Source organism: Lepeophtheirus salmonis, chromosome 8 (genome assembly GCF_016086655.4).
Source record: "Lepeophtheirus salmonis chromosome 8, UVic_Lsal_1.4, whole genome shotgun sequence".
In the NCBI taxonomy this organism is placed as follows: domain Eukaryota; kingdom Metazoa; phylum Arthropoda; class Copepoda; order Siphonostomatoida; family Caligidae; genus Lepeophtheirus; species Lepeophtheirus salmonis.
In genome coordinates, this window is record NC_052138.2 from 26836782 (window position 1) to 26850488 (window position 13707).

The 13707-nt window shown below is 34.0% G+C and overlaps 1 protein-coding gene across 1 annotated transcript; it reads left to right on the forward strand.

Annotated features, from left to right (window-relative positions):
• The first annotated feature begins 4231 nt into the window (after nucleotides 1-4231).
• Nucleotides 4232-10662, forward strand: LOC121123583 (uncharacterized). The gene is given in 10 exon segments (XM_071890739.1): nucleotides 4232-4387; nucleotides 4464-4624; nucleotides 4701-4961; nucleotides 5023-5295; nucleotides 5297-5337; nucleotides 5396-5729; nucleotides 5796-6195; nucleotides 6254-8478; nucleotides 8534-9120; nucleotides 10302-10662. Coding segments are annotated over 10 exon segments (4620 nt in total). The 5' UTR covers nucleotides 4232-4275; the 3' UTR covers nucleotides 10528-10662.
• The last annotated feature ends 3045 nt before the right edge of the window (nucleotides 10663-13707 follow it).

Consider the following 13707-nt stretch of genomic DNA (forward strand, 5'->3'; position numbering starts at 1 on the left):
ATAGGGTACTTTTGTGTTAGTGATGTAGCGCTATGATATGAAACCAGATTGAACATTTACATTTAGACTTAAAAGACGAAGAGATTTCAATGAAAAAATATTACTTCATAGATAGTAACCTTCAAGTATTTAATATATGTTAATTCGATCACAAACCATATTTATTCCTCCTTGTCCTATTTAGAAAAGTATAAAGTCAATCAACTAAAATAATAACTTTGTATATACGTTTTCAAAGTAATAAATAATTAAAATATTTTTCATGTTATTTTTCATGATTAAAGCACACAAATATGTGATAATTGGATAAACACTACTGATGACAGAGCTCAAACTAAAGTGATGATAGAACTCAAACAAAAGTTTTATACATAGATAAACATCAAAATATGTTGTCGAAGTTAAAAAAATAAATTTTTTATTTAATAGTATACTCGAAACATCCAATTCTTGCAATTTTCCTCATTATTATATATACGAAGGTCGTTTACTGGCACGTATTGAGGTTATGTTTAGTTAGTAGTATCTCTTGGAAGAACACACACCAACTCAACCAGATCAATGTATTTCTTACTGTTTGGCATTCGTTTGAATCGAGAAAGTGGAGTGATTTTCAAAAAATGGATGAAAAAGAATTTCCTGTGTTGATTAAACATTACGCCTCAGAAGACTTAAAAGAAGCTTGGTAAACATTTTGGAGACTCTGCACCTTCGATAACAACAGTTCATAAGTGGTTTAAACATTTTCAGAGTGGCAATATGGGCACAAGTGACACTTAACTTTCTGAACGCCTTAGTGAGGTTATTACTCCAGAAATAATTGATTGAATCAATTACATGGTGACGGATGAGAGAAGAGTAAAGGTGAGTGAAATTGCTAGGTCTGTGGGCATCTCGACTTGGAACCCTATTTCTATTACATTTGTGACCACAACTACTGAGGTGTGAGCTGGTTCATTGTCGTGAAGAAAGTAACTTGTGGTCCAATTGTGGGCATTTTTCTTAAAGATCAATTTTTAAACGGTCCAACAACGATGAATAATATGCACCTGTAATAGTTTTACCCTTTTCTATAAGGTGAATGAGGATTACACCATCCGAATCTAAAATACACTTGCCATAACCTTTCCACCCGATTCCTCGATTCAAACGAATGCCAAACAGAAAGAAATAAACCGATCTGCCTGAAAGTTGGTGTGTATTCTTCCAATAGATGCTACTAATTAAACATAACCTCGATACCCGCCAGTAGTTGACTTTTCAAATGACCCTCGTATTATTTGTAATACGATAAAACTGTTAAATAGTGAATGTTGAACTAATTATGCTAATTACTAGTGGATGATGATGTCATACAAAGAGAAAACTATTATGAAAGGGCAACTTTTTTTAAACACTATCTTTCTTCCAAATGTTTTGAAAGTTGAATATAAATTACTTGCAACTAATAAATCATTCTGTGTTATGCCCCTGTGAAATTCTTGATATTGAGCAATTTACTTTCAATTATAAAAACAGTTTCTTTCAAAAGAAAAGTATGGCTAAATAAGTCAGAATTCATTATACTATAGAAGGGGGTTCCGACTACCAATATACGTACATTCTACACCTTCACTAATATGAATTTATAGATAGCTTCACCAATAAAAAAATATACGTAAATAATATTAAAAATACTCGTTTTTGTATTTGTATGGAAGTTTGTAATATTTAGTAATATTGAATCCTTTTTTTATGAAATTTATTATTGACTTTTCCTCTAACTCCATAGACAGTTTTTCTTATGACCGGTTGTCCAACTATATTTGCATTTGATTCTGACACTCTACATTTGTGTTGTGCCGGACCGGTATTATTATGTATTCGTTCCGGTGTAGTCTTAGAACCGGTTCTTAGTACTGCTTATCATTATATTTTTCACCAAAATTCTTAGATATGTGGTAATTAAAAAAGTTGAATTAAAATTGAATTAGATCATTTTCTTTAATTAACACTCTCCCAGTTTAAAAACAGCTGAAACATGTTTTTGTTTTGAAGTTGAACAATTTATATATACATATATTAACTATTATCTTTCAATGGGAAATGCAACAGTAATTGGAGATGTTTATTTGTGTTTACATATTTCCATGTTTATATTATTTATTCAGATGAACTCATTCTAAAAAGATCATTCCCAGGTGTGGTTCTAGACCTTTTTTTTTTTTTTTTTTTTTTTGTGGGGGGAGGGAAAGGGGGGTGGACTTGAACAATTGATCTTCTTTATATTTATAAATATATATTTATACAAAACCTGATTGAATATTCGTGTGTGCTCAAAAAAGACCGAGAGTAACCTTAAGGATTTTTGCAGAGTTGTAAGTCCTTGTTGTACTCAGAGAAAAATTGAGGATCGACATGGGAGTAATTCTTGCCAATAACCTTGTTCATTTCTTTCTTCCCCTCTTCAGTCGTCAAATCTGATTGTATCTGATCTAATGAAACGTCATGATAGCTAAGCTGCTCTCCTCTAAAACATTCTTCAAATTGTTAGGGCTACTATGTCGATTTTAGGTTTCTTTTTTTAACATGCTCAAAATAACTATCCCCACCTCTAGTCTAGACTCAGAAACATATTAATATTTACGGGCATTTTTTTAAATCGTCATGATAATTCCTTACTTAATGGTAACCATAAATGAGTTTTCTTGGACAACCACTACTGAGGGCTTCTCTGAGATCCTCATCCTTATCCAGGAGGTTCTTTGACACGGTAAACAGTTGCTATAGAGCCATATTTGGCCCAACAACTACTTTAGAGGAAATTCCAGTGGCAAAGAAGGGAAATTCCAGTGGCAAAGAAGGGTCCCATCTTTCGCCTTTATTGTTCTTCAATTATAATAATAAGCACTAATGTCTTGAATTTAACATAAATAAAGTGAGGAGACTCTAGGCTCTCTGTACGAGGGTTGTTTGAAAAGTCCATGCAAAGTCCGAGAGATGGCGTATCAAGGTAATGTTTAGTCAGTAGCATCTCTAGGAAGAACACAAACCAACTTTCAGCCAGATAGGCCAATTTCTTTCCGTTTGGCATGTGTTGAAATTAAAGGGGGTGTAGTAATTTTCAAAGAATGAACAAAATAGATTTTCGTGTAATGATAAAACATTACTTTATGATAAACAAAGCGCCTCAAGAGACAAAAAAGAAGCTTGATAACATTATGGGGACTCTTTACCTTCAATTAGAACAGTTTATAAGTAGTTTCAAAAAATTTGGAGTGATCAAATGGACACAACTGACGCTGGAATTTCTGGACACCCAGCTGAGATTACTACGCCAGAAATCCTTTATAAAATCTATAATATGGTGATGGATGGAAGAAAGTGAAGGTGCGTGAGATTGCTAGTGTTGTGGGCATCTCGACTTGGGACCCTATTTCCAGTAATTTTGATACCACAACTTCTGAAGTGTGAGCTGGGTGCATTTTGTCGTGATGAAGGATGACTTTTTTGTGGGCCAATCGTGTCGTTTTTCTTGCAGCTCGGTTTCTAAACAATCCAATACCGATGAATAATATGCAAATGTAAAAATTCCAAACGACCCTCGTATGTATATTTACATACATCCCAATATTTTATAGAAACATTTGAGTCAATAGCAGGATCTGTATCTCAAATTTATAGGAATAGTTAATATGTTATCTATAGTTTAAAACCTTTATTTGATTCAAGAAACTTATATTTGCCCCTATATGACCGCTTTTTATATTAAATATATTCATTTTTCAATCTTTTATTGTGACGATCAATTTAGTTCTTTTAAGTTCAATTTGCAGCGCCCCCAAATTGTTGATCAATATTGAAGATAATTTGTCTAAGAATCCAAAAGTAATCCATACTTAATTTTCAGAAAAATTCTTCTAGTTTACTTTTGTGTTGTCAGAGGACATATTTGAGTCCATTGGCGCTTTTTATTTTGGGAAAGGGTTGGTCCTCAGCAGATTTTTTTTCAAGGGTATTGTTGAGTGATTTTTTTTTTTTTTTGGTCCTACAGAGGATTTTGTCCACTGGAGTACCAACATAAATGAAAATTAAGTAAACCCTTAAATTATATTTGTATATTTTGTAGATTTAGATTACTATATCGTATAATTGATTGATCAATAATCAGATTTTTTTAAACTCGTTTTTTTTTTCATACATGCAAAACAATTAAGAAAAATAAAATTCAAAGAAAATTGTTAATTTCTCTTTCTAACACTCCATGATGTTAAAGGTCATATTTTGAAGAGAGAAATGAACACATACATATATATATATCTTGATTTTTGTACACAAAAAGATCAGAATCCAACGACATCTCAGATGAAGATGAAGTTCATATCTCCGTTAGTTATTTTTGTTTTCGGTGAGGGGAAATTTTTTTTAACCTTATACATATTGATACTTATTTGAAACAATTTATCAAAATCATATTTCATTAGCTGTGGCGAAAGGAAATATCTTTGAGGATGGAATGGAATATACTTTTGATACGGAATCTTCAGCTGTGGTTGGAACCATGGATCACTCTCCGCACTCATCTGGGTTTTCTTACAAATATCAAACGAGAATGCAAGTTCATGGCGACTCTATCAAAATTTCCGTATGTTTTTTTTTGAAATACTATATTTTATATAATAACAAAATCGTAATTAATTTGAAAATATTATTTGCATTAGCTCTCTGATGTAAGAATGTCGCAGTTTAATGGTAAACATGAGGCTGGAGGGTATCCCTTTGAGAATACCAATTTCCTTGATGCCAATAAGGATATGCCTCCATTCGAAGTTAAATTAGATTCACAGGGTCTTTTTTCATCATTGACTCTTAGTCCAGCAATAACTATTTATCAAAGAAACTTCATCAAAGGTATTGTTCAAAAGTTTCAACTGAATAAGGATGTACTTAATGGCCACGGACATGGACTTATGTCAGAAGAGGTATGTCAACCCGTAATATTTGTTTGACTAAAATCCCGTATCTACAAAGATTTATTCCTAGGCATCTATTTTTGGAGATTGTAAGACTCTTTACACAATAACTGATGATCAAATTGTCAAATCCGTGTCTCACACCAAGGATTGTAAAAATAGGGTTCATGTCCTAATTGATGACTGGAAAGGTTATCGTTGCAACATTGATCCAACCAATCCTGAGAGTAGAGAAAATCCTAATGGACTATATTCAGCCTCCAATACTGTGTTCATATTTGAAAAGAAGGGAGATAGATTAAGTCCGAAGGCCATTGTAGGATCATCATCTCTTGTAGCTCAATTTTTTTGGAAGTGAAGGAGTTTCTTACATAGCCCACTCCAAGTAGGATTTTACAGAAATAGATTCACTAAAAAATTTCATTTTAACTATTTAATTCCAGCTCAACATCCATTCTTAAAAAAGTCCAAAGTTCCCCCGGAGACATTGCAGTCAGCGGAGAGACAATAACTGATCTCAAGTATGAGTTTGAAGACAAGGAATACACCTGGAAGAGTGAAAGAGATTTGAAAGCTAGAGAAAAAAATTTGGCATCTGGAGAATTTTTTGAGGATGAAATGTCTAATATTGCTGAATTTGTAAAGAAAAGATTTGATAAGGTGGCATTTATTTTCAATGAGATGTCAACGGAGAAATCATATACATCCAAAGCTCATTATTATGGATTGAATAACATTTATCCAGCTATGGTTGAGATGGATTACAATGCTTTAAAGGTAAGACGAGAGTAAAATAATATTCTCTTTGGACCATAATAATTAATTATTCAACAAATATTCCAGTCATTGGCTGAACAACTCCAAGCAGATAAGTCGGACGAAGGCGTTCGTAAAAATAATTTATTCAATGAATTATTGGGAAGTCTAGGTACAAGTGCCTCAGCCATTCTTATTCGTGACATGGTTGTGGAAAATAAGTTTGACAACTACAGGGATGCAGTAAGAGTTCTGACAGCAGTTCCATTTCATATCCGTCATCCCAATGTACAACTTCTTGATGAGTACGAAAAATTATACAGTTTCGAAGGACATCAGTTGTTGAAGGATTCCCTTCCTTTGATCCTAGGACATTTGGCACGAGTAACTTGTGAACGTGCCGGGGTTCCCCATTCTCCTGCTTCCAAGGAGTGTTTTACTTCAGTTGTTGATAAATACACTGAGAAACATTTTCAAAAAATCCTTTGTGAGTAATCCTGATACTCCCAATTTAGAATGAAACATTGATATTCATTTTCATTTAGCTTCTGATCATGTTGAACAAGTCAAGATTATGGGTATGCTGTTTAATCTCCGTTATGGAAACTTGGCTGATAAGCTCAAACCCATTATATTTGGGGAGACGGACATAAAATGTGGACAACTTCGAACACTGGCCTTAGAAGCCTCTGCTTGGGGTGCTATTTCTAATGGAAAGGGAGCAGAGTATTTCTTGCCGGTTTTTGCAAATACAAAAAACCCTCATGAACTACGTATTACTGCCCTATCTTACTTAATGGCAACCAATCCTTCATCAACTTACTTTAACGCTATTCTTGCCATCCTTTATAGAGAACACGACTATGAAGTTATCAATTTTGCCTTTTCTTTATTTGAAAAATACTCCATCAACATCGACCCATGCTTACAAAAAGTATCATCCCTTGCCAAATACTTTTTGAAATACCTAAAGCAATACAGTGACTTTCAAACAAGTTATGGCATTGGAGTCTCAAAGACCTATGCTCGTCAGTTCTATCAAAAGAAGTATGGATATAGTGGTACTTTTAATTATTGGATTGTCGGATCTCACAAATCAACTATGCCTTTGGTTGTGTCAATGTGCGTGGGAACTTCTTTGTATGGAGGTTATTCTGCGTATGGAATGTGCGTTAATCTTCGTATTGAAGGTTTGTCCAAAACGATTGTTCGTAAGTTCAAGAATCTGAGCGATGAGGTTTGGAAGTTGGATGAGCTAGAGAAAATTCTTTTATCAGACATGAACATTAAAGCTCGTCCTGACCAACCCCTCAGAGTTGAATTCAGACTCTCAGTCAAAGGCTCCCTTGTTGCCTTAAGACAATATGATGAGGATTCAATCAAGGAAGGAGGTACTTTAAGGAATCTTTTTGAAGATTTTAAGAGTACAGGAGATTCATATTCCATCAATCACCAAAGAGCCATTAGAATGGGAAGTCTGTTATACCAACAACCCTTGGAAAACGGTGTGCCTGTTTCTTACATTAATTCTTTCACGGGAGTTTTTGATATTCAAGCAAGTGTGAAGAGAGGAAACGCCAGAGGCCTTATGTATAGAGATGTTAAATATAATATGAATTTTTTTGCTCAAGGCTCAAGAATCATGATGATTCAAAATCCTTATCGCAAAAATTCATATGGAATTATCCAAGATCGTATCTACGGATCCCATTTCCCAAGAAACTTTGTTATTGGTGTTAATCCTCTGAAGAAAGAAATCAAATTATCTATTGAAAGACCCGCATATGACAATCCTCTTTTGATTATAATGCACTCATCTACCACAATTTTTACAAGATCTCAATATGTAAATGATAATCAAGACATGTCCAAATATTGTGATAGCTGTAAAACAAGATCTTCTCTCTCCTATTCTTCAGGGGAGTCAAAGAAAAGGGTATTCATGGATCATACCTCTGATGTTACAGGCTCTTATCTTCATGGTGAATATTTCGACTGCGAATTACCTTCAAGTAGAGGAAGAGTTCTATACCATTTATGGAAGGCAATGATGCCCTATAACAAAAGCCCAAGAACATTTGGTAATAGTATTCGAATGGGAATTCATCAAATACGTGCATACTTCATGTTTTTCCCCCGAGCTGAAAAATGCGGTGCTATGATGCGATGGTCTCAATCCAAAGACAAACCCGTCAGAGAAATTGAAATCACCATGCGTGCTACTGCTGGACCCAATGGTGAAAAACTCTTCTTCAAAGGTCGCAAATGGGCCATCACAACCATTGTGAAGGCAAAGGGAGAGCCTGAAGATAGAATTTACAAGTTTATTATTGGACATGAGTTCACTCCTGGGTATCTCGAGAATACATTGAAAGTCAAGTACCAAAGAAAAGGAATCTCCGGAATCATGTCTGATTACTCTATGTGTATGAATTATCAAAACAAATACCCGGACTTCTCCGAGGAATTCATGGACTATGACAAGAATGGTATCATGAAGCTAAGTGGAAAAGCCAAAGTTCAATATGGTCCTCATGAAGACTGCAATTCAGCGCCTGGAGAAATTAGAATAACATTTGAACATGCCACCACAGAAGAAGCTCGTGAAGATATGAAGAATACTTGGTATTACCAAAAGTGTATGGAACAAAAAAATCTACCTTCATGGCAAGGAAGAGGTGACCTTTTCCCCCAAACAGAAGCATGTTTCTTAACTGTGTGGGATGCAACAACTGCAAGGAAATACTCGTACAAGATTGATTTCTTCAAGGTAGTTAAACAGCAATCCACCAAAGCATATTATTTTATAGAAAATTTATTTTTAGATGACTGATCGTATGAACGCCATTGTATCTCAATTCCAAAGTGTTATCAAAATCGGACTTCTACCTTATTGGGACATTGATCCTGAGATGCTTTCCTCCTCAACTGCTGAGCCTCACATGAATTTCGATGCCACGTTCACTGACAATGATAAAATGGTGGATGTATACATGGAAACAAGTCAAGGAGGGCAACATTTCCACGACATCCCCCTCAATTTGAACTGGTATCCTATGATGAGGAATTTGAAGTTTACTTCCACTTTGAAACGTCTCATGAAATATAAGATCATTGATACTTGCACTGTGACAACTGATAGTGTGATGACTCTCGACAATGTGACATATCCGTACACACCAACCTCGTGCTGGACCCTCGCATCTGGTCATTGCTCTCCTCGTCCAAACTTTGCAGTCTTCACTAAAAAATCATCTGGGTCTCATATTGATGTCAAGATTTACGTCGGAGGTCATTCTGTCGAATTTGAATCAAGTGGTCCAAAGAAAATCAACGTACTAGTTGATGGTGAGGCTGTAATTGTTGGAGAAAAAGAATATATCCATGAAAAGGACGGTAGTGACATTTTCAAGTAAGGAATTGATAAATTATAAATCCTCCATGTTTGTGGTGTGACGATATCAATATTTGATCTCAATCAATGCACCAATTTTTCAGTCTCAATCCATGATTCTGTTTTTGTTTTTTTTGGTTTCGATCTATGGATTGATTTTGTTCCCTATCCTGATTTATGAGTTGTATAAATATGATTTATGCAGACCATTTAACTTTATAAAACATTATTTTGCAGATGTTCACATAACGTCATAAAAAATCATGTATAAAATTGATCTAGACCAAATTTTTAATAAGAACGTTCAACACCAATTTTTTCTGTGAGACAGGTGCAGACGGAAATTCGTTAAAGGAACGAATTAGTTCGATCCTCTAAAATCATGACGGTTTTAAAGCAGTATGACTTTCAAACCGAAACCCAATACAAGTATTTACTTGTCAATTCAACAGCATCAGAGAATCTAAGTAAAGTCAATTGCTATAATGAATGCCTCTTCCTGCTTAACAATTTTTTTCAAATGAGAAACAAAAGTTTTTGAATAAAGACAAAATGTCGAAACCTTTCAATTCTTAAACGACTCAAAATATAAAAGTTGTTAAGGGCATTTCGTATTCACTTGTTAGGGGTAGGAGAAACAGTATTTTTATATACATAAGCTTGTCCCATTAATAACAAAAATGTTAATGAGTAATTTAAATAGTATTGTGTGGCACAACTGTCAAGAGTCTTTTGAGGCCGTCAGGGGACTGAACCCACACGCTAAATTCAAGGATCCTGAGGAGTGCAACACTTTTAAGATCCTCATGTCTTCGTGTGTACGCACTATGATCCCTGACGCGCTGACCGAGATGTTTGCTGAGGCTGAAGTCAGGATAACAAGAAATATAGGCATCCGACAGGGTAAGTGGCGTGAGATGAACTCCCTTCTCATTTTTACGCCAACTTGGTTCGGATTAGGGATATAAATTCCTTTAAAGACAAAGTGTCCCAAATTATCATGGCCTTGCTAATACAGCCTTCACTTCGGGCACAATACTCTGGGGGGACTAGTTCAGATATTAGAAGACTTTATTAAATAGAATGTTCACTCTTACTTTGTAGTTATAAAGTACATTATTCTATCTCGTGCATTTAAGGGCTTACGCCATTGATAGGCCAACACTATTCTTAATTATTTGTCATTTTTTTTTAAACAGGATTTTGAAGTGGGGATCGATCTACAATGTATATTCATTCGCCAAGATCTGGGTCACATACGATGGACATTTCATGAATGTAATTCCTGCGCCCTCTTCTACTGGTCAACACTGTGGTCTCTGTGGAAATTATAACAAGAATAAATATGACGAATTTGAGGGCAAAAATAGTCAAAAGCTCTCCAATTCAGATGAACTCGTTGAGGAATATAAATGGAAATGCTAAAAATAATTCTCATTTAATATCATCCTTTTAGATAATTTTCCATCCTTATATTCGTTCAAGCCATAAAAAAGTTACATAATTAACATTCAATGTTTTGAATACTTTTATCAATAAAACATGGAAAAGACTATATAATGCATTTTTTTACAATACTTGTCCCATATAAATGTCCTATACGTTTATTGGTTGAACTCTCATTACTTCTTGTTATGTTGCAGATATTTTTACTACTATTACTTGAATAATGATACAACATTAGTCGTCCTAAATTGTGTCATAATTGAAACCCTAAATTGGGAGCCCAAGGTTAAATAAATACAAGGTGCACAAACCATTAAGGACAACACTGTGGCGCGCTATCTTGGACACTTAGGCAGATTATTATTGTTGTTAGACAGATTGTTAAACCTCCACCAGTTGAAAAAAATAGAATAAATTGAGGAATTTGTTGTGCAAATATTTGAAAAATTCATGGATCCTTCTTTGGAATCCGCCCAGGAGCGACAACATAACAATTTCTCGAACTCTGGGACTCAGTGAGACATTTTTTTGCAAGGTTATAAGGGAATTTGAGGCCTTTTAAGTACTTGGATCCCTCTTACACCACGAAAAAAAAGTTTCAAATGACTCCAAGACAATTTTGACAATAGTCCGTCCACACTCGCTGGATCATAATCCGATGGTGTTTTTTTTGTGTGGGGACACAATTAAATGGAAACAACATAACCTTATGCAACACCAAATAAGAAATAATCAGTTGAATTGTAAAAATTCAAGGATTTGCCATGAGACTAAGAGGAAAAGGCCTGCTCGCGCTTTCAGCCTCGTATAGTAAATGTAATTGAGGCTGGATGTCATTTTATTTAATATGCACAATCAATTAGAATCCATTAAACCTATAGAATATTATGAAACATTTTTTTTTTTTTCGATTTTCCTCTTATTTCTCAAAAAAAAGGTTCAAAGGGTTATACTTTTTTCAATCTTATAAATGGTTGTAGCGTTAAGAAGTGCAAATAAATATTAAACATCGGAAAATATGAAATAAACCTATATCTTAATTAGTGCAAAGGGCAGTGGTACTGGAAATCGAAATAATTTGTACGTTAGTGCATAAAGAAGGTGGTAGTTGTCCTTTTCAAAGTTTGGTGCAACAAATTTTTTGGCCCATCTGAGCAAATGTAAAAATACAATTGCAATATTTGCATGGAAGAACCTCAAAGCGCAGATCACCTTATTAACAGATGCACATCACTTTCATGTGAGAAATACCCAGCCATGCAAGAAGAGGATGAAAATCTTCGTATTCTTGAATTTATTAAATGTAAAAATTGAAACAAATTATAATTGGTTTGGATATTAACTATAAAATAAGTAAGCTTACAATCAATTTCTGCTGTAGTAGCACATATACCCCTTTGTGGGGCCGTGTTCTTTGCCGTATACGTATGTATAATTTTGTAATGCATGCACTATTCTATAATATAATTGTATGTACTATGGTAAAGAGCAATACATTCTTTAACTAACTAAACTACATAAATGGTTGTAGAGAAAATTGAATTTGAAAAAAAAAATAATAATAATATTTTTTGCGGCACAAATAGCTTGTGCACCTTGTATATATTCAGTATAAGTTCGGATGTATGTATGAGTTGCAACTTGTATAAATACATTGTACAAGTTGCAATTTCTTCGTACTAAAATATATTATTTAATTGCAACATAACTAATTCTATTTACCAACTATTAATTGATACTATCATTTCATTTTGATCTGTTAAAATTATATGGCTATTTATGACTATTGCAACTTTGGGGATTTAAAGTTCATAATGGGATATATAATACTTGTATTCTTGTAATTTGTATTAAAGTAATCAAAAATTACTGAAGCTTTCAATTTTCAAAAACCGTTTTTGAGAACTCTACAGCCATTTAAAAATGACATTTTTAAAAAGAAATTTTCCATTTGTAGATGGATTCAGAGGTTTTAAAGTTGGGATGCTGAATTTCATAAGTTTCATTTAATTTTTCTTTTTGCTTTCTTTCGACATATTTATTTAGTATTTATACTGTCATGATAAATTTTATACATTCCATGAATCAAATGTAATTTGTACTACAGTGTCCACGCCACGACAGCTTGAGAGAAAAAATTTGTTTAAGTTGCTAAAAACAAAACTTATATGTACAACTCACGTCGTAAAGAATGCTTAGAACTTATGCTGCTAAATATATGAACTGCATTTTTTTCTTTTTAATATGATGTGATGAGGAAGAAAGTAATTAAACCTCTAGAACACTGGTTTTTAATCTTGTTCTGGGTTCTGATCCCCATCAGTTTCTTATGAATTTTCAACGAACCCTTCTTAATTGTTCAAGTAGAGCGTGTTATCACAAATGATGTGTGTTTAGACCTCCGCCGAACTCATAGGGTTCGATCCAACCCAGGTTAAGAACCTGGCTCAACTTTACCTACACACACTCATCGCTAAACCACATCTAAAGTAGTGCCGTGTCGTTCGCGAAAGATTCGTTCTTTTGAACGACTCTATTTAGTGAACGTACGGAACTGACTCAGTTGCATGAGTGATTCGTTGGTGTATGCCGTAAGTTTGCCATATATTTAATATATCACTCAACCTCAATCAAATATTTCCATCCACTTTTACTTTTTTGTTAAGTATATATTCAAGTATAGTTCATTAGCTTAATACCTTGCGTGCCCTCTAATTCAAGCACACGAACAAATACAAAATCACATAACTCTGATTTATTTGGGGTTTCATACTCCACGAGGACTCGATTTGGACTAGATAAAATAAATTTTGTATTTCATTAGGACTCAATGTGAAAAACTCGTAACTCCACTAGAACTCGTCGACAATTCGACAAAGTTCAGATTTTAATTAGACTCAATGCTTGAAACTCACTTAGTTACCTGCCCCAAAAACTCGTGATTTTACTTGGACTCGTATCAAGAGATATTGGAATATACCTTTGAGACTTCCGTCGAGCATATCTCTCAATAATTTTAATATTATCCGTAAAAATTACTTGTGAAAATACTTATATTTTAGATACATATACCCGTAACATTGAATTTTTATTTGATTAAGAATTAACCTTATCGCATGCAATTGTTAATAAGGAAATGAACTCTGTTTGTTATTCAAT